At 40.9% G+C, this 26477-nt stretch overlaps 1 protein-coding gene across 3 annotated transcripts in view; it reads right to left on the reverse strand.

The window, feature by feature from the left end:
• Nucleotides 1-26179, reverse strand: part of CRADD (CASP2 and RIPK1 domain containing adaptor with death domain) — a 90928-nt gene extending 64749 nt beyond the window's left edge. The window contains exons 1-2 of one of the 3 annotated variants that reach the window (XM_038387061.2): nucleotides 26041-26179; nucleotides 22689-22986 (exon numbers count right to left, since the gene is read on the reverse strand). In XM_038387061.2, the coding sequence (XP_038242989.1) occupies nucleotides 22689-22986 (298 nt within the window). In that variant the 5' untranslated portion in view covers nucleotides 26041-26179. Of the gene's footprint in view, nucleotides 1-22688; nucleotides 22987-25275; nucleotides 25411-25799; nucleotides 25963-26040 lie in introns of those variants that run through there. The other 2 variants (XM_038387038.2, XM_038387055.2) reach the window with 2 other exon arrangements.
• Nucleotides 26180-26477: the final 298 nt, after the last annotated feature.

Below are 26477 nucleotides of genomic sequence, written 5' to 3' on the forward strand. Positions count from 1 at the left end.
TAAATGGCGGGACTCCCACTGATTTCAGTGAAGCTGAACCAGGCCCTCCAACCCTTTCATTTCACTTCTTCACTAAATAAAATGCAAAGGGGGGAGAGGAGCTAGTGCTTGATGTAGAAATCATAGGCATACTATGTAAATGACAAACCCACGTTCATATGGAAAGTGATACTTGAACAGCAGCATTCATACTTCAAAATAATTCACAATAATCTCTTAATGATCTTTTCCTGCCTATTTGAGATACAATTCTGGGGATCACTGATGCTGTTCATGAGGTTTAGGAGTCTGGCAGTGGTGGAAACAGAAATCCTCCATTTATCCAGAGAAAACAGAGGGAAACTGCAATGTCGATATTGTGCCACCAATCACCTCAGTATTCTTGTTTGTTTCAAAGGCACAGCCCTCTCCCAGGGGAAGGGTAATTCAATCTCCAGTTTAACCTGGTCCTTCCCCTGAACAAAGTCTGTCAGCTTTGCCAGGGTTCTTCTAATTGATTTTCTTATGCCATAATTTCCACTAAGAGTTAAACCTAATTCAGAGTAAAATACTAAAGAGCTGTTTGAGACACCATGATATACTACAAGTGACGGGGGAATATATAAATACTCAGATTAGGTAGATCCTCATTCCGCAATTCTCATTCTTTCTTCCTCCCAGAATGGATTCATGCATCTGGCCCTCTTTAGGTACCTTCTGCTATGCGTAGCTTTCAAATGCTTCACGTTCCAGCTGCTTGACTCCTTTAGTGGGATACCTGATCCACACAAAAAAATGTAACTATATGAAAAAGCACTCCAGTTTCTCAGAATTATAAACTCACTTCAAACTCATCTGGTATAGGATGGGGACAATAAAAATGAGTGATTTACAAGTATGCTAACCCCTGAAGCTCCATAATAACCAGTACAATTAGGTAACTGCAGTTCCTGCGGGTCCATTCTCTCCTTTTATTCGTAGCACATCTGAGTAGCTCGTGGAGGGATAATGAATAAGTATCATTGCCTCCATTTTACAAGAGGGGAAGCAGACACAGGGTTGATTTGCCAAAGCCATGCACTACATCAGTGGCAGAGCTGGGATTAAAATTCAGGTGAACCTGTCTTCTTGCTCCCTGCACAATCCACTAGACCGCAACTCAAATAAACCAGAGTACAGACAATGTTAATAGATTTAGAGGTGGAGACAATTGCTGCTAGGAGCTGTGGCAAACCTAGGAGGTGCCATGGAACACACGCTCAATTCTATTCCTAAATGTGAGTGGTGGACTACAAAAAGAAGTGTGTAATTTCCAAGGGGCATCAATGTATCAGTCCAAGCAACAGCAGGGTTTCAATTGCATGTGGCTAATAGTAAAAGCTATACTATTTGGAATAAAAATTATCACATCTTTATGATAATTCTATAGTCTTAAAATTCCAAATGGGACAGCTGGATTATTTGGCATGATAACAGGGCTAGAGAGAGGGGGAAGCAGGACTTGACATAAGTAGGGGCTCAGATATGTGGTGCCATCATAAATCAGAGAACCTCAGCTATAAAATACACAGAAAATATGGGTTAAGGTTACTTGGTGAAGATTGGGAGGAATAGGAGAGAGAGAGTTGCTTCAGGGGCCTGGCACAATACATTGACCTATCCTGATAATTCAAGAACAGTCAGTAAAACTGAAAAGATAACATTTTAAAACTGATGAAAGAAAATAGCTTTTCACACAATGCTGAATTATTCTGTGGAACTCATTGCCACAAGATATCACTCATGCCAAGAGATCACCCACTGTTACATCTGATAGGACTTTTTTAAAAATAAGATAAGCACTCTCATGTTTCTTGACATTAGCAAACCATTAACTGGTGTCAGTTAAGAAACCTCCCCTATGGGAAATTTCACCCCTAACTCTCCACTATGGGGTTTCTTTCAGCTATCGCTGAAGCATTTGGAACTGGCCAATATTACAGACAATACTGGCTGCCCATAAGTCTGATCCAATACAGCATTTCCTATGTTCCTATATAAAGTTGAACAGTATGTTCTGCAGATAGTCCATTTCAATGTAGAGTCTATTTAGATCTAAAATCTCAGGTACCAGAAATAGTAATTGTAAAATTATATTGCAGATTCCCAGACTAGAATATGGATAATGAGACAGCATGTCACAAGCTTCAAAATGTTGCAAAATCGGCTGGCACCATAATATCGACAGTTTAACAACCCCAGTGTTATCTGGATGGATGGCACATCAGGGCATGGTTTGGGGAAGTTATTTATTGATACTATAATTCATAAAACAACAACATCAGCCTGTTTTGGGGCCTACAATGAAGGATCTCCCAACTGTATCTTAAGAAGCAGGAGTTAATACAGTAGAATGACTGCACTAATAAAAGGTGGGTGAGAGCAGTCAGTGCACAACTAGGTTTGATTTTGTAGTAGGAAGTAACTGCCTTTAGGCAATGCCCAGACAAACTTTGCAAAGGGCATACGTTCAGACTTCAGGTAAATGGTTGAGAGTAAAGCAAAGCAAAAATGTACAAAAAACACAGTCAGTTTAGGAGCTATTTAAGAACACCACATTAGGAGAACGGTTTGTATATCTAATAAGTAGAGAAATACATTAGTTGTTAGAGCCTCAAAAGCATCTTCACAAAACAGAAATCCTGCCCAATCCACACAATGTTAACAGGGCCACATCAGGTGTGAGAGAGTGAGAGAGAGACAGAGAGACAGTTATAAAGAATTAAGACATAGGTAGCAGTTTAGCCTGCGGGACAGGGGATTGGGCCAGAAGTCAGGAGATCCATGTTCTATTCCCGACCTCGTTGCCAACTCTGATTTTTATTACGAGTCACACACTCTTCGGTGTTCTTCTTAAAGCCCCAGCTCCTGGAGTTGAGTTTCAGACTCTCAGTTTGCATTTTTTAAAAAATGCTTCTAGTTCTTATGGTTGAGGAAAATCTGATTCCTAAAGGGTCAAAAACAAAAAGAACCCCAAATGAACTGTTTTTAAAATCTCATTATTTTGGTGGGCTTGATTCCTGTTTCTGGTATGCTTGGGGTTGGCACTACTACTATCTAGCTCTGTGACTTTGGACAAGTCACTTCACCTTTCTGTTTCCCCTCATACCCTTTGTCTTATTTAGATTGCAATTTCTGTGAGTCTGGGACACTCTCTCACTACGTGCTTTTATGATGCCTAGCCAAATGGAGCCCCAATCTTGGCTGGATCATCTAGGCATTACTAGAATGTACATAATCATTTAGAAGATATAATTTTCTCTGATAACTTTTTTCAAAGTATTAGAAAAAAGAAGGTTCCATGCCTAACTGAAAACAGTCTAGGCTATGCAAAAGAAGGGATAATATATACAGAGAATGTAGAAGCATCAAATAAATTAAATTAACTTTCTTATATCATTCTTTACTGTAGAATCTGAAGGAGAAATGATTTTTCCAAAACACAATTTTTTAGAAAATCAGTGTGACCTGAACAAAGATTAAACTGTCCAAGGATTAAATTAGAGAGAACTCAAGTGCTGCAAATCACCAGGTGTAAGTGGTAATTGTTAGGAGATTTCTGAAGAAAAGATGTCAAACAGCAGAGATGCTGACTGAAACAGAGTATACTGTAACCTTTAAAACAGCAACTGTTCCTGAAAAGTCATTTATGTGGTGCCTGTTTTTAAAAATAGGCACATTCAGGCAGACCATGACAATTACACCCCAGGTGTTACTAATAGAGAGCCTAACCTCAGTTGCAGGGAAACTGAAATAAAAGCTAAAACATTAGGAAGTGTATAACTGGTAAGGTGAAATCCACACTACTTCTGTGAAAGGAAAACAAAAAAAACAAAACCAAAACAAACCCCCTGTGCTTCACATAAGTATTGAGAATAAAAGCTCAGTAAAATAAGTATTTATGCTCTATAGTTGCTACCTATTTATTTCCAAGTGCAAGTCAAGGTGCTGGTCACAATCTCTGAAACCCTAATAATATGGGAAAGAGTTACCAGAGATTATGTATCTCATACAGCAGAAGTTACAAACACCTGCATCACTGGTGCTCTCAGTTCCTTCCTGGTATTTAACTCCCCATGGCCAGAGAGGGTATTTCCAATGAAGGTCTCACCCGTGGAATGGGTCCCTGCCCTAAGGCTAATCCTTTTTGGAATCATCTTGAGCTCCTGGTCTCAGTGATATCTTGCAACAGTGATCTCCAAAGGTTACTTGTATTTCCTTTTAAATCCAAACCATCATAAAAAGATTGGAGGGCAAAAGATAGGACTTCTCTATTTGACCAAGCCTTTGAAGGATTTTTGGTTTAGTTTAATAGCAATGGTTTGGGAGCTTTTGTTATGGAAACACAAGTGTCATTGCTCACCTATAAGATGGTGGCTAGTTTTTGTTTCTTTATAATCAATTGTTTTTATAAAAGTAAGGATCCCTTTGCCAAGCACTTGGGTGCTATTGTTAATTTTGGTGCATCAGTAAGGGAATGTTTCTTTTCTCCGATACCTGTGACCTGTGTGACACTAACAGCCTGAAGTTCAAATTCCTATTGCCTGCATTTCTTTTAGGACAGTTTAGTCTTGGTTTAGAATTTAGCACCCACACCTTGAGATATTATACCAAGTAATAATTATAAGTATGTTGTTCAGATAGTAATTAAAGTCTAAAGGTGATTTATTGACCTTTCCCACATTATAGTTTGTATACAGTTCTGTAGTAAAGGTTTTCAAATAAAAATATAAGGAAGCCAAATGATCTTCACGTCAATATTGAAAGAGTCCCATGTGCATAGTTTTTTATTCTCTGTAACAAATTAAAATCCACTATTTGAATCAAACTAAGAAACGATCCCATTAAAAAAGAACAGACAAAGACGACACAGTTTAGAGTAGTTCCCAGAAGCATGCTAGTATTACTGAGAAGTCTTTGGCAAAGAAGCTAAAGGACAGATTCCAACAATGATTTATTAGTACTTTTCTGGTGGTCTACAAAAAAAACCCCCAAGAACAGACAGGGAATATGGTGAGGGAAGAGCAGGGGAACTTGAGAACTGTGACTAGCATACAGTAACAGTACCTTTTCAATAGAGCTGTGCAAACCTTTTGTAGATCTGACAAGCTTTTAGCGTCTATGAAACTTTTAGGAATAAGTTTCTCTTGGAGTTCTGACATCTCTGAACAGGAATAAGCTTTTTAGACTATGTTTCAAGCCTTCATAATAAAACCCTGACCAATAAATAGGTTTTATAGATGGAAGGAATTATTTACAAAGCCCTGGCAAACCCATATGCAATACAAAGCTTACCAGTTTCACTTTGAGTTTTGCTTTAGCCATAATAGGGTTTAAAAACAAACCTGAAATTTAATTGCTTAGATACTGAGATGAGTGCCAATACTTAAGGTAGATAAAGTGAAACTCAGGAGATGCAATAGAACTGTATTGAATAACAGATTTGGTTCACTAGCTGTCTTTTTGTTCTGTGCCTAGCACAAATAATAATAATAATGATGCCAAAAAGAGGGGGGAAATCATGAGTAGACCCAAAAGCAATGTTTTTCAGAATTTTTTAAATTGAAAAAGTTAATAAAAAATCCACTCCACTAAATGAAGGACGGGGAGTCGGCACACAGTAGGTGCCTTTTACTTGATATACCTAATAATCTGGCAGCAATAATGTAGTTAAGCACTGTAATGAATCTTTGGAGCTATAATTCACTTCACTGTTGATTAAGTTCTCTTGTAATTTCAGCTCCTTCACAGCACATTTTCAGTCCCACAACCTTCCTAAGACACTGCTGTCTCCTTTGCTGGTTGAAGTATGGGGCCTATATTATTATTTACTGCAAGGGGACAACTCGTGATTAAATTAAGCATGTACTGAAATGCTTCACTGGATTGGGGCTAGCATGCTCAGAGCCTTCAACTATGAAGTCCATAAAGAATACTCAGTTTATAAAAATGGAAATCTACTCTTTCCAAGAAGTTAATTCCCATTTCTGTTTAGTTTATATACATATAAAAAAACCTGAATTTTTCTAGTAAATTTTTTTATACATCCCAGCAAATCCTTCCCAACACCACAAGAGATCTAAATTAAAAAAAAAAAAAAAAAAAAAAAAACAGTTTGTGAGCACCAATCCTTAAGATAAAAAAAGTTAGCTCTTTAGAATAGCTCTCACAGATAGCTCTTTTAGTATATTCAACCAAAAACTGATTGAACAGTTGCTTCCAAATGCATTCTAATTCCTAATTAAGATATTTTTAGATGTTAAATTGTGGTTCCAGAAAAAACAGCAAGTCTGAATTATTTCTTTTTTAACAAGTTCACTGAACAAGCAATTTGTAGCAATATATAAAAATATACACCCAGAGATTATTAGCAGTAATACTGATTTGTAAAACATGGACAAGGTATATGCAGTCACTGTGTCCTTAGAAGTACTGCCTAGATATCATTACGATGTCCAAATTATAGGATGCTGACTCCAATACGATTTTGCATTACTACATCTTACAACTGTTCAGAAAGTCTCCTTCAAAATGAGTTTAACAAAACAGTAAAAAAAATATTGGTGAAAAAAATTGCAATAATTTGTTTTTGTTTGGCAACCAACTCAATTTCATATACATTCAGACCACTTTGTGCCATCTACATGCTTTACAAACATTAACTGATGAATCAAATCCTCAACAATTTCCCTATTAGGTATGTTTGTAAAATAAGGATAATACTAAGGAAGAAACTGAGACACAAACCTCATGTCTACAGAGCAAAGAAAAACAGTTGACTAGCCAGTGCCAGCCAACTGGGGCTTACGCTGAGGGGCTGTTTCATTGCCCGGGCTCCAGCCAGAGTCCAGAAGTCTACATGGCAATGCAAGAGCCCTGCAGCCTGGGCCTTGTGAGCCCGAGTCAGTTGCACAGGCCAGCTAAGGGTGTCTAGTTACAGCGTAGATGTACCCAATGATACTTAGGCACCTAAACAAGCCCCATTTTCAGGCTCCACTGTGATCCACGGAACTCCTTTCAGCTGCCACCTGCCAATAGGTGCCTAAAGTCATTCAGTGCTAGGGTTGCCACCAGTCTGGTTTTTACCCAGACAGTCCAGTTTTTGACTTGTGTCCAGGTGCCATTTAGGGTTGCCAGGTTCCTGGTTTTCAGGGATCTGGCAGCCCTAAATGGCACCCAAACCAAGAGTCCAGTTACTGCGGAGTGGAGGGAGGGACCGACTCATCAACTCGCGCCAGCGCCTGCTCAGCTGGGGCCACCTCCTACCTGCAGGCAGGTTCCTTGAGACAATCCAGCGATTGATGGGGAGGGGAGGTGGGAAAGAGGAGCGACAGGAGCCAGGCCTTGGGGGATCCAGCTACTAATTAGAAAGGTGGCAACCCTACCCAAATTTTTGAAGTACAAGTTCCCTCGGTGCCTAGGTTTCTGCATCTGACTATGCACACTGTTGTGTCTCCTGTTTAAACCCCTGAGTGATTCCAACCTGGGAAATGATTAGAATACTAAATTACTTGTGTGGCCCAGTCTGCTAGGCATGCTCAGAGGATGTCTAACTCCACATAAAACAGCGTGGGGAGAAGAGAACCTTTCCCCTTATAAAATGTAGTCTATAGTGGTTAGAGTACTCACAGGGGATGTGGGAGACCCCTCAGTTCAAATCCCCTCTGTCCAAGGAGAAAGAATTTAAACAGGGACCTGCCACCTCTCTGGTGGGTGCTTGAACCCTGAGCTACAGAATAGTCTGATATTCAGTTGTAGGAAATTATTGGGGGTGGGTGGGTCAGACAATGATTTAATGAGAGCAGACATTGAGATTCAAGAAGTTAAAGCTTTATAAAACCATTAAAACACAAATTGTCATCACCACATGTCAAAACATACAAAGTAAATATGAAATCAAACTTTGAGCAACATTTGTTCTTGTTTTGTCTATGTGTAAATTTTGGCTCATTATAGAACCTTTTTCATTGGTTGAGAAGTGTACAGTGAAATAGACATTTACTAACAGTTAGTGATAAAAATCTAATCCTTCCAAGCCTAACTATATAGCTTGTTATAAATGTAAGCTCAGTTACAGAGTCAGTGCTAGCGGATCTAAATGCAAGATCAGGGTCTTATTTAGTTTCCCCTATAAAAAGAAGGGGGGGGGGTCTACCAGCTCCTACAACATAAAACATGGTATTTGAACTCAGCTTGCTTTTAAAAGACAACTGCACCGAAGGTGAACCTTTCGGATAGTTATGAGCATGTGAAATAAGGGGATTATAATCAAAATTACAATCACTGCTAGAGGATAAAAAGGGGGAAATAATCTAAGGCAGGAGGTGGCAGAAATGGAATACAGAGAGCTGTATGATTTGTTTAATTTAAAACAGTAAATGTAAACAACATGTCCTGCTCCTTTAAATAGCCAAGTAAAAATAACAGTTATCAACGATAGCAAATAAATGTATATGTAGAAGCTTTCTTCAGACAGCAGGGAGGAAAAATATTGGTTCTCCTCTCAGCTCCAGCCCTCTTTTTCTTGCAGCTCTTTCCCTGGAGATTCATATACTGCTACTTAAAGAATTGGCTACCTGCTATTAATGAGGCTTACCTGCAGCTAGAGCTGGTTAGAAAAGTGTAGGGCTGGCTTACTACTTGATTAATTAACTCCACACTTGCCAGAACCTAAATCCCTTCACCTCCTCCTATCAAATGTTGCATTACATATAGCTGTGGGTACAGAGGGAGAGAGAGAGAGGGAGGAACTGGGCTGTTCATTAAATCTCTACACACACTAAGTTACAAATGAAGGGTGAGATTTCCAAAAGTGCTCAGTGTTGGCCTAACTTTGCCCCTGCTGAAGTCAATGGGAGTTTTCCCATTGACGTTAATGGCAGGAGATTTAGGCCAACTGAGCAGTTTGAAAATCCCACTTGAGGTGGTTAAATGCAGAGATTAAAGAGCATTCTGAATAAAAGGTGCATTAATGGCAATTTATTCCCTTTAGCCCCATGGCTTTAACACTGATTCCCTTAAAAAATTAAAAACAAAATCAAATCAGCTGCTCCCCTAAAAGGCAGGAACACTGAAAATGTCTTTTCTGCTCTCGATATTACGAGTTGAGAGCTTTGCAAAGTACATGTATAACTGCTTGGCAATGCGTCAGTACATGAGTGGATAGAAATCTACTTACAGACAAAGAAGAACCAGGAAAAAAAATTCAAAATAAAAGAAAATACAACTATCCATCAGAAAAATGTCTCATAGAAGCAACAAGATAGGTTGTCTCCTTACATAATCACTGCCAAATAGATAATGATTGCTTTAAAAAGCCTTGCATATAAAACTATTCACAGTACTAACAGGATAAACTGCAATCAAATCCTGGTGCGATTGAGGTGAAATACACTTGGGTATCTGTTCTAAGTTTTTTTTTTTAAAATCATAGATATACAACCAACTGAATTAAAAATACATAAAAAAGAACCAGAAAAAGAGCAGTGGCAGGGGTGGGTTGAACTTGAGAGCAGACTGCACTGCAGGATTGGGGTCCTGGTTTATAATGACCAAAAGTTACTACTGCCTTATGGGAGCTTGGTGACCTGTGTCAAATGAGTTGTGACCTCAGTCCAGTTCTCAGATGTGAGACTGTCAGATCGTTGACAACCTCAGGAGAGAGCGCACATACTGAATGGGTCTATAAAACTAAATTATAGACACCCTTTCACCCTTAGAGATGGTCTTTCCACATGCAAGATCAAGGTGACACATTGACGTGTTGGTGCAAGGAAGCCTGTGCTGTATCTGTTCTGTGGATGAACAGACCATGGCAATCTCCAGGGGTGAAATCCAGGTCCTACTGAAGTCAATGGGAGCTTGGCCATTGACTTCAGTGGAGCCAGGATTTCACCCCAGGATATGCGGCACAATTTTCAGTTGCCATAGAAGCTTGGACTCAATACCTGTTAAAGTAGTTGGAGTCTTTTCATTGGCTTCAGTCAGCTTTAGAGCATCCCTGAATTTTCACCCACATATAATACGTTTGCTTTTAAAAACAAACTGAACAGCATTCACAACATTTCATATTTTTCCAGCTGAATTTCTTCGTTACTTAGAAGACCTGTTGCCTCTTTATTGGCAATGGGAATACAAACAAAGATGAAAATCATGATCAGATGGTACTCCATGCAATTCAGAAGGAGGTGGAAACAGCTGGCCATTACGAAAGAAAATATTCAATACTGGGGATGAAAAATTCTATGAAAGAAATTCCAGAAAATCATGAGCATGGACTTCTCTGGGTCACTCTGACCTGTGTGCGCGCGTAGATATTTACAAGGATGTGGCAGTATGTATGCATAAAATCAAGTAACTTTTTCCAGCCTTTTCAGGCTCAATTGCTACCTTAATCAGTCTCTAAGAGTAGATGGTTAAAGAGAGTTTAAATTTTTTTTTAAATGTAATTATTGCCATCTATCCAAATAATTTTCAATGGCTCATTTTCCATATCCAATTAAAAACAAGAGCAACAATGAGACACTGGCAGCAAGTTAACAATGGACCCCCAGGATTACATAGGCCTATGTTTGTTTGAAATAAAACAAGATTGTCATGGGTTTCATGTTCTCTGTGTGTGTATATACCAATCACCAAATGCATCCGATGAAGCGAGCTGTAGCTCACGAAAACTTATGCTCAAATAAATTTGTTAGTCTCTAAGGTGCCACAAGTACTCCTTTTCTTTTTGCAAATACAGACTACACGGCTGCTACTCTGAAACCTGTCATGAGTTTATCGTCTTATGCCCAACAGCTTTGGGGAAAGCTAAGAAGGAAAAAGGACCCAAGACAGTATTATGAAAACTGTCTGATGGAAAATTACAGGTAATATCTGCAAGCTATTTAGAAATGGATATATCTGATGGGGGGGAAGAGAAGCAGTGTACAATAGTTTAAGTGGAGAGTTTTGGTTCTTAAATTTAGCAGAAGCAAGGTTTTATTTTTTGTAAGATCACTGCCACCATATAAGTATGCAGAGCATGTTTTGGGAGGCAGAAAGATGGTACCAAGACAGCTTGTGCTTATGGGCAAGGCTACTACAACCATTAGCCCAAAAAGTTTCCTGTTTTCAACATCAGTTAAACTCTGGATTAAAGCATTAGGTCCTCAGCCAACTCCCATTGACTACAATGGCACATTGTAAGTACCTTCCCTCTCATCCTGGGAGGGAACCCTCCAAGACAGTGTGGGGAAGCTTGCATTGTTGTTGCCCAGGCCGTACCTATCCTGTGGATAAATAAAAGGCCTTCAGGGGAGTCAAACTGGACCCTTCTTCATCACTAAACTTACTTTATTACAAACAATCCATCATTCTTCCCCTCCCCCCCAACTAATATCTTTATCCATTTCTCTGGGGTTGACCAAGTATGGTTACATCTTTCCGGTCACTTAACTAAAGGAAATAGTTTAAGACAGCACAGTACATTCTTTAAGCTCTTATTGGTGCTGTCAATGCTCTAGACTTTTCAAAGTGAGACAGAAATGTAAACACAGCTGCTTATTGAAACTACATAAAACAAAAGCTACAAAAACAAAAACATTCCTTTAGCTACAAAAAAGATCGCAAGTTTGTACTCACACACACTAAATAGAAACATGATTCAAAATGGAACACCCTGCAGCACTAAGAAAGTCACTTGTCCATGTCATGATAAATGTTTATTGAGTGCATGCACAGATCATAATATCAGATGTCACATATCTCATTGCAGTTGGAACCAAAGCCAAAGCCCTGAATGTCATATCTAGCTTTCAGGCGGGTTTGGGATGTGGAGAAGAGGTAGGGAAGTGCTCTTAAAAGAGTACACTTGATCCTCTCAATAGAGAGAGAAGATCATTTCCTACAGCCCTCAGGCATACTATGTAGCAGTAAGCAGAATGCTCCTTGATCTGACAAAGATCAACCCAGTGCAGCCAAAGTCCACCTTCTTCCTCCAAATATGTGGGGGGAAGCAGGGGTGCTGGAACAATTTTTATAGCAGAGTTGCTGAGAGCTATTGAACCAAACCATAAACCCTGTATACAATGGAATCCACTTCAAGTCAGGAGGTGCAGCAGCAGTCCCCATACCCCTAGTTCCAGCACCTATAGGGAGACAGAAGGATTGAACCCTGCTGCCACCTGACTATGCAATTAAGAGGAGAGGTGGGGGAGAAACAGGAGAGAGAGAGAGAGAGAGAAAATACACTCTACTGTCCCCACCACTTTAATGCCTGTCAGTGAGAGAAGGAAACCACTTGCTGTTACCCTTTGTGATTTCAAGACAGGCATTGAGGAGAAGACCAACCTTGTTTCCTGAAAGAACGAAGAGTACTTGTGGCACCTGAGAGACTAACAAATTTATCTGAGCATAAGCTTTTGTGGGCTAAAGCTCAATTTATCAGATGCACGCAGTGGAAAATACAGTAGGTAAAGACACACAGAGCGAGCAAGCGCGAGCGCACATGAAAAACTGGGGGTTGCCATACCAACTCTTAACGAGAGCAATCGATTAAGGTGGGCTATTATCAGCAGGAGGGGGAAAAAACCACACCTTGTAGTGATAATCAGGATGGCCCATTTCAAACAGTTGACAAGAAGGTGTAACAGTAGGGGGAAAATTAGCATGGGGAAATAGTGTAATGACTCATCTTATGACTTTCTTAGGAGGCAACAGCGTGCCCTTGTTACCAAGAAGGCCACTGGCATTTTGAGATGTATAAGTAGGGGCATTGCCAGCAGATTGAGGGATGTGATTGTTCCCCTCTATTCCACATTGGTGAGGCCTCATCTGGAGTACTGTGTTCAGTTTTGAGCCTCACACTACCAGGATGTGGAAAAATTGGAAAATGTCCAGCGGAGGGCAACAAAAATGATTAGGGGACTGGAACACATGACTTATGAGGAGAGGCTGAGGGAATTGGGATTGTTTAGTCTGCGGAAGAGAAGAATGAGGGGGGGGGGGGAAATTTGATAGCTGCTTTCAACTACCTGAAAGGGGGTTCCAAAGAGGACGGATCTAGAGACTGTTCTCAGTGGTAGCAGATGACAGAACAAGGAGTAATGGTCTCAAGTTGCAGTGCGGGAGGTTTAGGTTGGATATTAGGAAAAACTTTTTCACTAGGAGGGTGGTGAAACACTGGAATGCGTTACCTAGGGAGGTGGTGGAATCTCCTTCCTTCGAGGTTTTTAAGGTCAGGCTTGACAAAGCCCTGGCTGGGATGATTTAGTTGGGAATTGGTCCTGCTTTGAGCAGGGAGTTGGACTAGATGACCTCCTGAGGTCCCTTCCATCCCTAATATTCTATGATCCACTCCCCATCTTTATTCAAGCCTAATTTAATGGTGTCCAGTTTGCAGATTAATTCCAATTCAGCAGTCTCTCGCTGGAGTCTGTTTTTGAATTTTTTTATTTATTTTTTTTTTTTTGTAGAATTGCGACTTTTAAGTCTGTAATTGAGTGACCAGGGAGGTTGAAGTGTTCTCCGACTGTTTTTTGAATGTTATAATTCTTGACGTCTGATTTGTGTCCATTTATTCATTTGCATAGACTGTCCGGTTTGGCCAATGTACATGGCAGAGGGGTATTGCTGGCACATAATGACATACATCATGTTGATAGATGTGCAGGTGAATGAGCCTCTGCTAGTGTGTCTGATGTGATTAGGTTCTATGATGGTGTCCCTTGAATAGATGTGCACAGAGTTGGCAATGGGCTTTGTTACAAGTATAGGTTCCTGGGTAGTGTTTTTGTTGTGTGGTTCTGGTGAGTATTTGCTTCAGGTTGGGGGGCTGTCTGCAAGCAAGGACTAGCCAGTCTCCCAAGATCTGAGAGTGAGGGATTGTCTTTCAGGATAGGTTGTAGATCCTTGATGATGCGTTGGAGGGGTTTTAGTTGGGGGCTGAAGGTGATGGCTAGTGGCGTTCTGTTGTTTTCTTTGTTGGGCCTGTCCTGTAGTAGGTGACTTCTGGGTACTCTTCTGGCTCTGTCAATCTGTTTCTTCACTTCAGCAGGTGGGTATTGTAGTTGTAGGAATGCTTGATAGAGATCTTGTAGGTGTTTGTCTCTGTCTGAGGGGTTGGAGCAAATGTGATTGTATCTTAGAGCTTGGCTGTAGACAATGGATTGTATGGTGTGGTCTGGATGAAAGCTAGAGACAAGTATAGCGGTTAGTAGGTTTCGGGTATAGGGTGGTGTTTATGTGACCATCGCGTATTAGCACCGTAGTGTCCAGGAAGTGGATCTCTTGTGTGGACTGGTCCAGGCTGAGGTCGATGGTGGGATGGAAATTGTTGAAATCATGGTGGAATTCCTCAAGGGCTTCTTTTCCATGGGTCCAGATGATGAAGATGTCATCAATGTAGCGCAAGTAGAGTAGGGGTGCTCGGGAATGAGAGCTGAGGAAGCGTTGTTCTAAGTCAGCCATAAACCATGTGGGTAGCCATAGCAGTGCCATTGACTTGAAGGTATACATTGACTACCCCATGGGTGGGCCAAGGGAGGGCAGGAACAGGGTGAGAAGTACTTAGCAGCAGCAACATCCCACAAAAGTAAGGAGAGAAGGTAAACCTGACAAAGCCCAAATGTGACTAGTCCTGAATTGGAATTCTCCCAAACTGTGTGACCCAAGCACAGCTCTGATGTGGAGAACAAACTTTAGAGCTGGGGAAGATCTTTACCAGCAACAAATCTGTTTTCTGAAATGTATATGCTTTATCCAAAACTTTAAAATACATACAAGGACACACATTCCACACAACGCAAAACTGCAATTCAAAAGAAAAAAAAAATATACATCCAAATTTACAAGACAAACACAATTTGCTGATCATACGCTTCAGCAAACAGACCATGCATTAGAAAATACCTCCTTTATTAGTGGGAAGAAACAATCTCCTCTCAGGTTGATCCTATCTGACTCCATCTCCAAAATTCAGTAACATAAGCCAATAAAGCAGGTTAGCAATTGCTGTTCCACAATTCCAACTTCAGCCTCGGACTTCTATCTATCTGTTTTGATATGCCAGGTTCTTCCAGGAAAAAACAAAAACCAAATTGAAGAGAAGTGGGTTAAAAGAGGTTTTAGAAATAAATTTTTACACAAACATCTAAAATATAGAAAAAAATGTAATAAAAAAAGACATGACATTCCTGAACAGAGACCAGAATGCAAAAACATTCTATCAAACAAACAAATCCCCTCCCTAACATGCATTTTCCATTCTGTATAAACACACGTTGGGTAATGGATTGTTGTTCCTAGAAAGAATTACATTTTGTTGCCAACAGCTGTAGCCTTTCATAGGAATCATAAACATTATATAGAAGATTTATGCTTTTGACAAAGCCATAACATTGTCCACAGTAGAAAAAAAGAACTTTTTTTTTTTTTTTACCAAACAGCCATACTAGATTGTCCTTAATACTGAGTATAATAGTGGGTTTTATGTTCAAAGGGTGATATTCACCCATAGATGCTGGAACTAGGGGTGCTTAAAGTGGTTTCCATCATATATATGGTTTAGAGTTTGGTTCAATGGCTCTTAGCACCCCCCAAAAAAATTGTTCCAGCACCCCGGACTTCACCCCTTGCGTGTTTAAATGATGTACGAGCCCTGAGCTAGTGCTCCACCCAGGGGTGAACTGTTTCACCCTAAAAAGAAAAGGAGTACTTATGGCACCTTAGAGACTAACAAATTTATTTGAGCATAAGCTTTCGTGAGCTACAGCTCACTTCATCGGATGCATCCGCTGAAGTGAGCTGTAGCTCACGAAAGCTTATGCTCAAATAAATTTGTTAATCTCTAAGGTGCCACAAGTACTCCTTTTCTTTTTGTGAATACAGACTAACACGACTGCTACTCTGAAACCTGTTTCACCCTAGCTACTTTACAAACAAGAAAGGACACCATTTCAAGTTACAGGTATCTTGCCCGAACTACATGACTCTGAATCTCTCTGCTGATTTTTTTTGGCTTTACAATCATACCTTCACGTTTTTGGGGGGGGGAGGGGGGAGTTTGTTGCCATATGATATATCCACACAAAACGAAAAAGTAAAAAAAACCCACAGAGGAAACTAACTACTCACAAAGGGCTGTCAAATGCCCAAAGTAAACAAACGGGGTGGGACGGGGAGAGAAAAATATATTGTTCCTCTCATGTCTTTCAGGTCTAGCAATCTTAGACCCCCAATCCCATACCTACAGGCACACACGTACGTAGACTCAAGCATGCAGTGGGGATACCCCCCTTTCTTATGTAGTTGTAGGACTGGGGCCTTTTAGTGTTTCTAGTAAGAGTAGGTAAAATATTTCCAAGCAGAATTGTCAGTTAACTATTAACCCTTATGCTATTAAAACTCAGAGGTGTTGCAAATTTTTTTGTATTTACAAAATGACCAAACAGACATATAGGGCCAAATTATGTAATGACCTACAGCTACACTCTGTGTAGCTACTCCACTATCACCACAGTGAGTTATAGGAGTTGTACATCACTACATAATTTGGCTCAGAGTGATTTGCCTAATGCTACACGATGAGTCAGTGGCAGAGAGTCTTGTTTAAAACTCAGACTCCTGGCTTCTATTCCACAGCTACTCAGTCCACTAGAGTACACTTATAGAGCTTTTGGAAAACCTCACTACAAATCTTATAATAGTAGTTCTTCTAAAATTCCTGTAAAAAATTTTTTACTTTGAAAGGGGAAAATAAAACAACTTCTCAGCAATTGAAGCAGCACTCTTATGACCATGAAACCACTAGAATGCATTTCCTAATGAGTCAGAGATAAAATGAGGTTGATTTAGTGAAACAAAATGTTGAATAATTCAGAATTCTGCTTAGCAAGATATTATTTAACAATGTTCACTCTTTTGCTTCTTTGGATGGGGGGAGACTAGTACACTGAATTTAGCAGTCTTAAATGTGATCAACAACAAATCTTGATCAGCTATGAAATTCAACCTGCCTTCAAGGAACAACTTGTTATATGCCAACAGGCTCCGATTATGTAACTAGATCTGCACAGTTTGGGGCTATGGGGCTTGAGCCAACAAAATCTAGGTAAGAGATATGACTTCAGTAGGATTACTTTCATGGGTAAGCATTTCTCCTATTAATAAAGGATTTGGTTCATAAAATGAATTTCAAATGATTAGAGTGTAAATAACGTTAAACATGTATACTGCAGGTTCTTTTCATTCTAGATATATTCTCTCAAACATATTGTCATCAACAAACTATGATTCACAGATGATGCTCCCACAAAAGTCAATAGGAGCCTTTCTATTGACTTTGAAAGGAGTTGGCTCAGGATCTTACCTACTATGGCCTTGACACAGAAGAGTACTTAAACATGTGCTCTAACTTGAAGCATAAGAAGCCCTATTGACTTCAATGAAGCTATTTACATGGTTAAAGTTGAACACATGCCTAAATGTTCTCCTTAGTCATGGCCTAACTGAACCAAATCAATCTGTCACTTTAAAGTACTTTCTGAAATTTCTCTTGTAATAATTATGAAGTACAAGAAACAAGAAAGTGAAAATAATTAAGACATTACATGTCATTTCATCAGAACAATCAAGATCTTGTATAATGAAGCAATGCCCAACAATGTGAATTACTGTACCTAAAACAAAAGGAGTACTTGTGGCACCTTAGAGACTAACAAATTTATTAGAGCATAAGCTTTCGTGAGCTACAGCTCACTTCATCGGATGCAGCTCACGAAAGCTTATGCTCTAATAAATTTGTTAGTCTCTAAGGTGCCACAAGTACTGCTTTTCTTTTTGCGAATACAGACTAACACGGCTGCTACTCTGAAACCTGTACCTAAAATAAAGAAGTAGAAATATAAGAACTTCAGACAACCATAGATTGCAGACATATGCAGAGCATTTTGCTACTGGTGGTATTCCCCTTCCCGAATACTTTTTACATCTCATCTCATAAAAAAAAAAAAAAAAAAAAAAAAAAAAAAAAAAAAAAAAAAAAATCTACCTATCTTTGCCCCTCCCAAACATTAGCAAATATCCTGAGAGGAGGGAAGTGATGTTATCTCCATTTTACAGAAGGTTTAATAGAGGAATTGTGATTTATCAGGACTATGCAGAATGTCTGACATAGTCTTGGAGTAGGAACCGCATCTCCTAAGTGCCAGTCCAGTGCCTTAGCCACAAAACTAATCTGCTCCATGACTATGAATCACATAGGAAAATATTCAATTGTTCTGTTAATACCTTTTGTCTTTACTACCTAACAGGAAGAGATTGCATGTTTCAATCCAGAAAGAACTAGGAAGCTGGCAAATAAAAACAATTTCTTTAAAATTCTCATAACAGATTTAAGGAAACATTTATTAGCTATAGTATATGGGGCATGTCTAAAGCCATTTTCAGCTGATCATCTCAAAGTACTTTAAAAATACCAACAAGCTAAACCTCACACCAATGTAAGATTTTATTATCCCCATTTTACAGACAGCGAAACCAAGAAAGAGAAATATAGGTGCTGATCCAACAAAGCACTTAAGCACATGCTTAACATTAAGTCAGCAAGAACTAGTCAAGTGCTTACATGCTTTGTTGGACTGGGGACCATGGACACACAAGTCAGTGGCAGCGCTACCCATCCCGACCACGCAAACATCTGTAAATAGTAAATGAGTCTTTGATCCCCATCCATGCTGAATTTTTAACCATGTCCATAGTCAGTTTAAGTAGGGTCCCAGCGCTCTAAGTTTTAACATGCTTTGTCCAACCATTGTGGATAATTCCATACTATTTTAAACCCACATTTAAAAACTATACTTCAAGGGTTCCACATTGGCCAGCCAAACCATGTCAGAAATCATTTTAGCAGGAACTGTGTTTAAACTCCTTAAAAGTCCATTCTAGATGAGCTTAAAGTTTATTATTCTAAACAGTACAAAGTATTTAAATATATATAGTGTCATAATTTAAATAGGATAATTCTGTTTTTCATGGTTCTTGATACTCATTTAATGAGCTTGGAAAATACTCTCCTTTTTAACAATTCCCTCTTTTCCATTTGGCAAATGTAGGGTTTTTCCCTCCTTCTAGACTTTTAAATGGAATAGAAATTAATTGTTTAAAAACACAGAACAAGGCCATTCATGCCAAACCGTCTTTGTTTGCATACAAGCAGCACTGGAGAGGTGACCACAGTTAGCATCCTATTTTAAGGGTCTCTGCTGCTTAAGGCACGATGGGTGCTCTGTTCTCAGACTCCTGCAGTACAAAATCAGATATCAGGTATTGGCTATTTGCTCGCTATCTTGTTTTCATATTCCGTGTTGCTACAATAAAAATAAAAAAGGCACACTAATCTAGTCTGGAGCCCTTTTCTAGATTACACACACAGTTTGGCAATAGGAATATCAAGCAGAGGCAACCACTTGAAACCAAATAACGTAATGTGCATAGATAAAGTACATTAGTCACAAACTATTTACTATAAGAAAAAACAATCCAAGAAAGAATACGAATCTTCAACTATCCTTCCGATATCAAACTGTATGATGCTGCTGAACATACTTGAGGGTCCAATGCATGTAACTGTAAAGATTATTCAGATGATAAACTAATAAGTAGCAAATGTAGATTAGTGGTATAACAACAAGCAAAACCACCATGGGTTTTGATGGGTCAGAGCAATGAGGTATTGTTCAACACTGTTTAATACTGCAGGTATACACTGTGATTATAGCTCATACAACTCATGCCCACCCATCATATATGCTTTTTATTCTCAATAAATGGTGAACGTTATTGAGCCATTTCTGCTGCCAGACAGAAAGCATAAAATGCTGTCTACACAGGTCCAGCAAAAAAAGTGACTGTTTTTGATGGAATATGATGAGAATGTTAAATTTGCACAATTTAGCACTCAAAAAAATAAAATAAAGAAATACCAAAATTTAAAGTTGCACATTCATGCTAAAAATCTACTTCCTGGTATGCATGTATTACGATACAAAACCTGATTCTGATCTCATTTACATGGGTGTAAAGCAGGGGTAACACCACTGAACCAATGCACTTTCACTAGTGTAAGTCAAAGAATCGTTCAAAAATCTTTAATCACATAATGGTTCTCAACCTCCACCATATATTATCATTCCTTCCTCTCCATGCCCCTTTCCCACCCCCAAAACTCAGATGCCACAAATGTGTATCTTGTAATTTTTAGGAATGGTGCTGCTTCCACCTTAGCTCATGTCCAAACTTTGGAAAGTTTCAAGAGAATGAAACCAATCGCACATCCTGCTTCAATCCATCATGTTAGAAGGTCACCATGGGGGAAATTTACATTGTTCCGCACCCTCTCCCCCAGAGCTGTTTCAAGGGTACGCAAATTGGGGCAACTGCCCGGCCCCACGCCTTGGGGGGGGCCCACGCTTCATGAGGAGGCAAGCAGGGAGGTGAGGTGGGAGTCAGCAGGCAGGGAGGGGGGAAGAGGAGCCCCACTACCAGCCTTCCCCTCCCCACTACACTTCCCACTCGCAAGCTGGCCCCATCGATCACTGCCTCCTCCTCCCCCTCCCTCCCAGCGCCTACCGCCAATCAGCTATTTTGCAGCATCTGGACTCGGTGCTGGGGAGAGGAGCGAGGACACAGCATGCTTAGGGGAGGGGATGGAACTGGTGGGGAAGAGGCAGGGCAGGGGCGGGCCGGTGCGGGGGGAAGGAGTGGAGCAGGGGCAGGATCCGGGCAGAGCCAGCGGTGGGAGCACCCCCGGCAGATAGAAACTTGGTGCCTATGTCCCAGGCCCCACACCCCCGTAGGGACAGCTCTGCTCTCCCCACCCACCAGGTTAGCCCTTCACCTCCTCCCAGGGCAGTGAGTGCCACACTTTTGTGAAACACTGCCTTACACAATACGAAGAGAATGTGTCAAGGTAGAAAAATGTACCCAACTTCTATTGTCTTTGGATCAGGCCTATGCTGAAGGTGCACAGCAAATGGGGAAAATGTTTTTTTGCTTTGCCTCGTTGATTACTCCACTCATAAGATGTGCAGCGAATGAGGAACTTCACTGAGTACCTTCAATAAATATCCATCACTGTGTAGCTAAATCAGCTGGGAGCACACCTGTTGCGTAGCCTTCCTTAGCTATGCACCTTTACAAGTGTAGAGAGGAAAAATCTTGTGCAAAAAAACTTCTGTACAGAACATTTTTCTTTCCGTGAATCGTAACATGGTCAAATCAAGGCCAGTTTCCAGCCAAATGCTCAAAGGCTTTGACGTAAGGACTAATCCCCTGCTAACGTCACACCATTTTGGCACTACAGCTGTTAAAAAAAAAAAGTTGCCAGTGTCTTTTTACTATGAGGGAAGTGCATTTTATTCTCTCTTTGTACTCAAATATTTGAATATTTCATACATACTTTGATTTTAAAACAAAAACAAAAAACAAAACAAAAAAAACACACCACACTTTCAAGCAAAGTTGAATCCTAGAAAATTTCAGACTGGAAGTAGAAAGTTTTGGAAATATACTGGTAAGTGTCAGGACACTAAGGGTTAGAATACAAATTTGTGCAATTTTAACAACGTCTCTCAGTTCCTTCTCCTGCTGTAATTGAGCAATGGACAGGAGGTTTGCAGGACTGGTCCTAGATATTTAAGATGGAAGGCACGAGTCCCATTTACACCAAGCCCTACTTTACACTACTTTGGGAATGTAAAGGGTACTTAAAGTTGACATAAACGTATATTTACACCTCCTTACACTGTCAAAGTGGGGGAAAAGCAGCTTTAGTGTAAATGAGAATCAAACCCAAAATCAAGTTTGCATCATTCCTAAAACTAAACACTAATGTACATTTGGTCTCACTGAGACCTGCTTCTTTCTTAGCTGTTCTTGTGTCACTATCATGTTTTTATGCTTCCATAGAGGCTGTCGGAGTCTACTTGTAATGCCATAGGTAGTTTATCAAGCAGTAAGCAACAACAAAAAAAAAAAAAAAGCTAACAAATATCCATCCATTAAAACAAAAAAACAGAATAAAACCCCTATTAAAAAACACACACACCCCATATATTTTATGGGCTGGACCCTTGTGACTGATGAGGTGGTTTATAGACCTGTTTTTCAGCTAGTTAACACCATTCCTAAGCTTACAGCAGAGTCCTTTTTTGGCCAGGAGGTCTAGTGTCTCCTTCCTTGGGAGGCTGTGGAAATTTCTTCACTGGAGGTTTTCAAAAGGAGGCTAGATAGCCATCTCTCTTGGATGGTTTAGACACAACAAATCTTGCATCTTGGCAGGGGGTTAGCCTAGATGACTCTAACCCTCTGATTCTTTCTGGCCTGGGCCCCTTCAGATTCTGCTCCTCCTGAACCAACGCTCATCTTTTTCCCCCCTCTGCTGGGCCGCCTACCCAAGGCCTAGGAACCTAGCCTAGCCTCTGCTCAGCTCACAAAATCTGCATTACTTCCTCTCACTCAGCTGACTCTCAAGAAATATGGTCTGTGGCCAACCACGGGCACCATGCATCACTTCTACCTGGCGCAGCCTCTCTCATTCCAAATGATGATATCAACACAGTCAAGAAAGTGCAGCTCCTTGGTTGCTAACATAAAAGCCAACTTCAAAACCACAATGATAGTTCTGGTCTTACCTACAGGATCCTCTGCCATAATTTCCTTACGCTTTTTCTCCAATTGGTCTCTCACCCATGGAAACTCCTGTAAGGAATCTAAGAACGTCCGAAAGGCCTTGGGTCCTCTGGTAGGAAGGATATCTAGAAGCATCATGGTTTTTCTGTGATTGGTGGCTTGGGACTTTATTTCTTGAAGGTGGTTTTCTGTTAGAATGCCTTCCTGGTAGAGGTAGTGAATGATGAGCCCCTCCACCAGCACCTCTGAGCAGAGCACCAGCCGCAGGGAACGCAGAACCTGCTTGTCTCTGGCATCCATCTGTCACGAGGCATGTAAGAGATATTAAAATGCTTCAGTTTTTAAGATCAAAGAAAACTATTTTACTGTTGAAAGAGTTTAAAAAGAAAACCACACTAGGATCAGCCAAAGTGGGAACCATGTATCACTGCTCAGACACCCTCTTTTCTGCTGGGATTTCATGTATCGCCTCAGCTGGGAGTTGAGTTCTTACCTCTCAAATTGCACCTGGGGCCATGAATTTGGGACCTGATCCTTCTCCCACTGAAGTTAATGTGTGTTTGCCTTAGTGTAGGCTTAGATGGTAGCAGAACTGAAGCACTAAGGCCACAATCCTGTAAACTACTTGGAACAGGGATGCAGCTGGATAACTGGTAGGATTGGGGCCTTGAGATTAAAATAGCATGTTTCTGAGTCAATCGCTTTTTTTGTGGGAAGTGAAAAACAGAGTTAGGGCAGGACAGACTTGCTGTGAAAGGATTTAAAAGGAAAGAACTCAAGATCTTTTCTGTATCTGAAACACTCAGCTTGTATTAAAAACAATAGAATTAGTTGTCTTTAATTACTTGGGTGTACACACAATGCAAGACACCCATTAGAATCACTCCTGATGCACCATAAACACAAAATATTTCAATATGAAAAACAGTTTTTGCATGGAGTCTACCATTTCCTGAGAGAAGAAAAAGCTAGTGCTGCTCTCGCTTCCTCTCCTCTCAACCTCAGTTGAACTCTTTTTGCCACACACCCATCTTCCCAGCATATAACATTCCACAACTCCCCTCCCACATGGCTCCCTTCCAGAAAGCCAAGGCCACTCAGGCTGTTTGTAAGAGATTAGAGGAACCAAAATTGCACTGATGAGCAGTCCTGATCCTTGCCAAGAGCTGCTGGGGGAAGGGGGAAGTGGAGTGAGGTGTGTACATATCTTAGATATTTACAAAGGACCAACAACCCCTTTGTGTTTTTAAATGATGCTTAAATACCAGTGTCTTTCAGGGCTTTAAGGCTGGGAAGAGAGTTCCCAAAGTCTAGATATTTGGAAGGGGGAGGAGGGGAGGGCGTGGCAGTGGACAGGGAACCAAGCAGAAGACCTGGAGACTTACCATGATCCATTCCTGAGGTGAAATCAGCCTAGGAGAGTTTAAAGATAGAGCACAACTAAAAGCAAAGAAGAGCTCTCCCTTTCTCACTAATTTCCCCCTCCTGACTGTTGCAGTGAGAGCTCCCTCTCCTGTTCCAATCTACTATAACCACTGTCTGGAAGGGATCCAAGATCAAGCCAGAGGAGGCTTTTTGCCCCCCCCCCTTTTTTTTTTTTAAATAAATAGTGATGGTGGAGGGGAAGAGAGATGAAACACCAGATCATCCCTATTACAGAAAACTGCTGTCCACCAAGCAAGACAACCAATGTTACAGTAAAGTCAAAAATTTCCCAAGTATTTCTAAATATTTGTGATTTTTCAATTTTAGGACCAGACTAAGAAACATTCACTAACTCAGTGGTACTTGTACAGTCCCTGACTTGCACATAGGTATTGCTATAGACAGAGGGGAAATCACTGTTTGCATGCATACATTGATGTGGAAGCACACCAGAAGTGAAAGTTGAAAATCTTGCTCTGAATCGCTTTCTCATCCCCATTTATTTAACCTTTGAAATAAACACTCTAGCTTTTTCCCAGATTTAATAGCCATTATATTAATTGGTTTCTCTGCGAGCCAATAATAATTTGGATTGGATCCCTAGGACTCCTGGCATATTTCAATAGGGAAGTTAGTGCCTGGTTAGGCAGGAATGATGTGAGCCATTAACTCCAAATGCCCTCATTATTATCCTGTCAGGTCTGGATGGTTTTCCCCAGCTTTTTCAGTTAGAAAATGCTCCATAAACGACATAGATTCACACTTCAGAAGTTATCAATACATAATTTAGAAAACAGGTGCATCCATTACAATAAAAGAACAAACAGATTGGCTATTGCCATTCATACTTACTGGCGCTGCACGTCTAGTATTTTCTGTAGCTCATCTAATCTAGCAGGTAAGATTTAGGGCCGCCCCCCCCCCCATTACCTTATGCAAGAGGAATAATGTCATAAAGCTGTAGGGAGACATTTGTCGTTTCATTGAATCGATATATGCTGCTACTGTCTCAGACACTGTAAATACACATAGCACCAAAACGCCACCTGAAATTCATTGAGAACTTTATAGCTTTCCTGCAGGAGATGAAACTGTCTCGGGGTTCTGGGGTGGCTGGTAATTTAACTCTAGTAACACAGGAATCCACCAACAAATTACACTTACTATGCATCAGACTTTGAGTCTGGCTGCTTTTTCACAGCAGTGTCTCCGTAAAACAGACGGGACAAAGCCCTTAGCTATGGGAGCTGGGTAGGAGCGGATCTAATCCCCTGAGGTGTGCAAGGCAGGAGCGTTGTAGCCTCCCATGCTAACCCGACCCGGGTCAGCAGCAGCACCATAAATCACAGCCGCATTGCGTGTCTCCTCAAAGCCACCATATCACTATAAACGGAGCCGGTAGCAGGATCTGTCGGTAGCGCGGAAGCTGCTGCGGGAGGACAGGCTACCATGGCTGGACCTGTCTTGGTGCGCGTGTGCATGTAAGTGCCTGGCTTGATCTCCCAAAGCCAGCGCCGCTTGGGGCGGCAGGAAAGGGGCAGAGATCATAAGAAGCGGGCTAGACAAGAGACGGGAGGAAAGGAGCGTGCAAAGCCAGCCCCCAGCGCAGAGGCAGCAGGGCTCCCAGCCAGCGCCCGGGGAAAGCACTGCGGAGCCGGCGTTCTTCCCGGCCACTGAAGTGTACTTACAGCCGGAAAGCCGGGGATTACACACGCTCCCGGCCCGGGGCTGGAGGCACCATCTTTGTTGAAGGCAAAAGGGCTGACCAGGAAATGCCCTGCCTCCATCCTTCTTAAGGGGACGAGTCCTCCAGAGGAAATGCAGCAGCCATGTTTGTTGAGGTCAAATGCTTTGCCGTAGAAAGCGCAGCAGCCATCAGTGTTGTGGACACAGGCACTCCCAAGTGTTAGACTAGCAGAGAGCACTTACCTAGAACCTGCCATGCAAGTGTAACACGAGTTGTAATCGCTACCCCTGAGACGTTGTTCTTTGTCTGGAGCGGTGTTGTAGCTCTGGCAGTCCCAGACAAAGGTGGCAGACAAAGGAAAAGTCTTTTATTGGAAACACCTCTGCTAGTGAGAGAGACAAGCTTTCTAGCTACACAGAGCACTTGGGGGGGGAGGGTGGAGATTGGTCTTTGACCTTAGCAGCCAACTTGATTGTTACAGGCTCCTGTCCATTCATGAAACAAGAGGACTATTTAAAATGCTCAAAAGTCAGAACTGTGATAGTTAAGGTTGAACATGTAACCTTAATTCTGCCCCATTGTGCATATGCATTAAAGTACAGTCATTTAATTTTAATCAATAGCAAACTGTAAAATCTATAGAAGTATAATATCAAAAATCCATTGGAAGGGGACAGTT

Source organism: Dermochelys coriacea, chromosome 1 (assembly GCF_009764565.3).
Source record: "Dermochelys coriacea isolate rDerCor1 chromosome 1, rDerCor1.pri.v4, whole genome shotgun sequence".
NCBI lineage: Eukaryota > Metazoa > Chordata > Testudines > Dermochelyidae > Dermochelys > Dermochelys coriacea.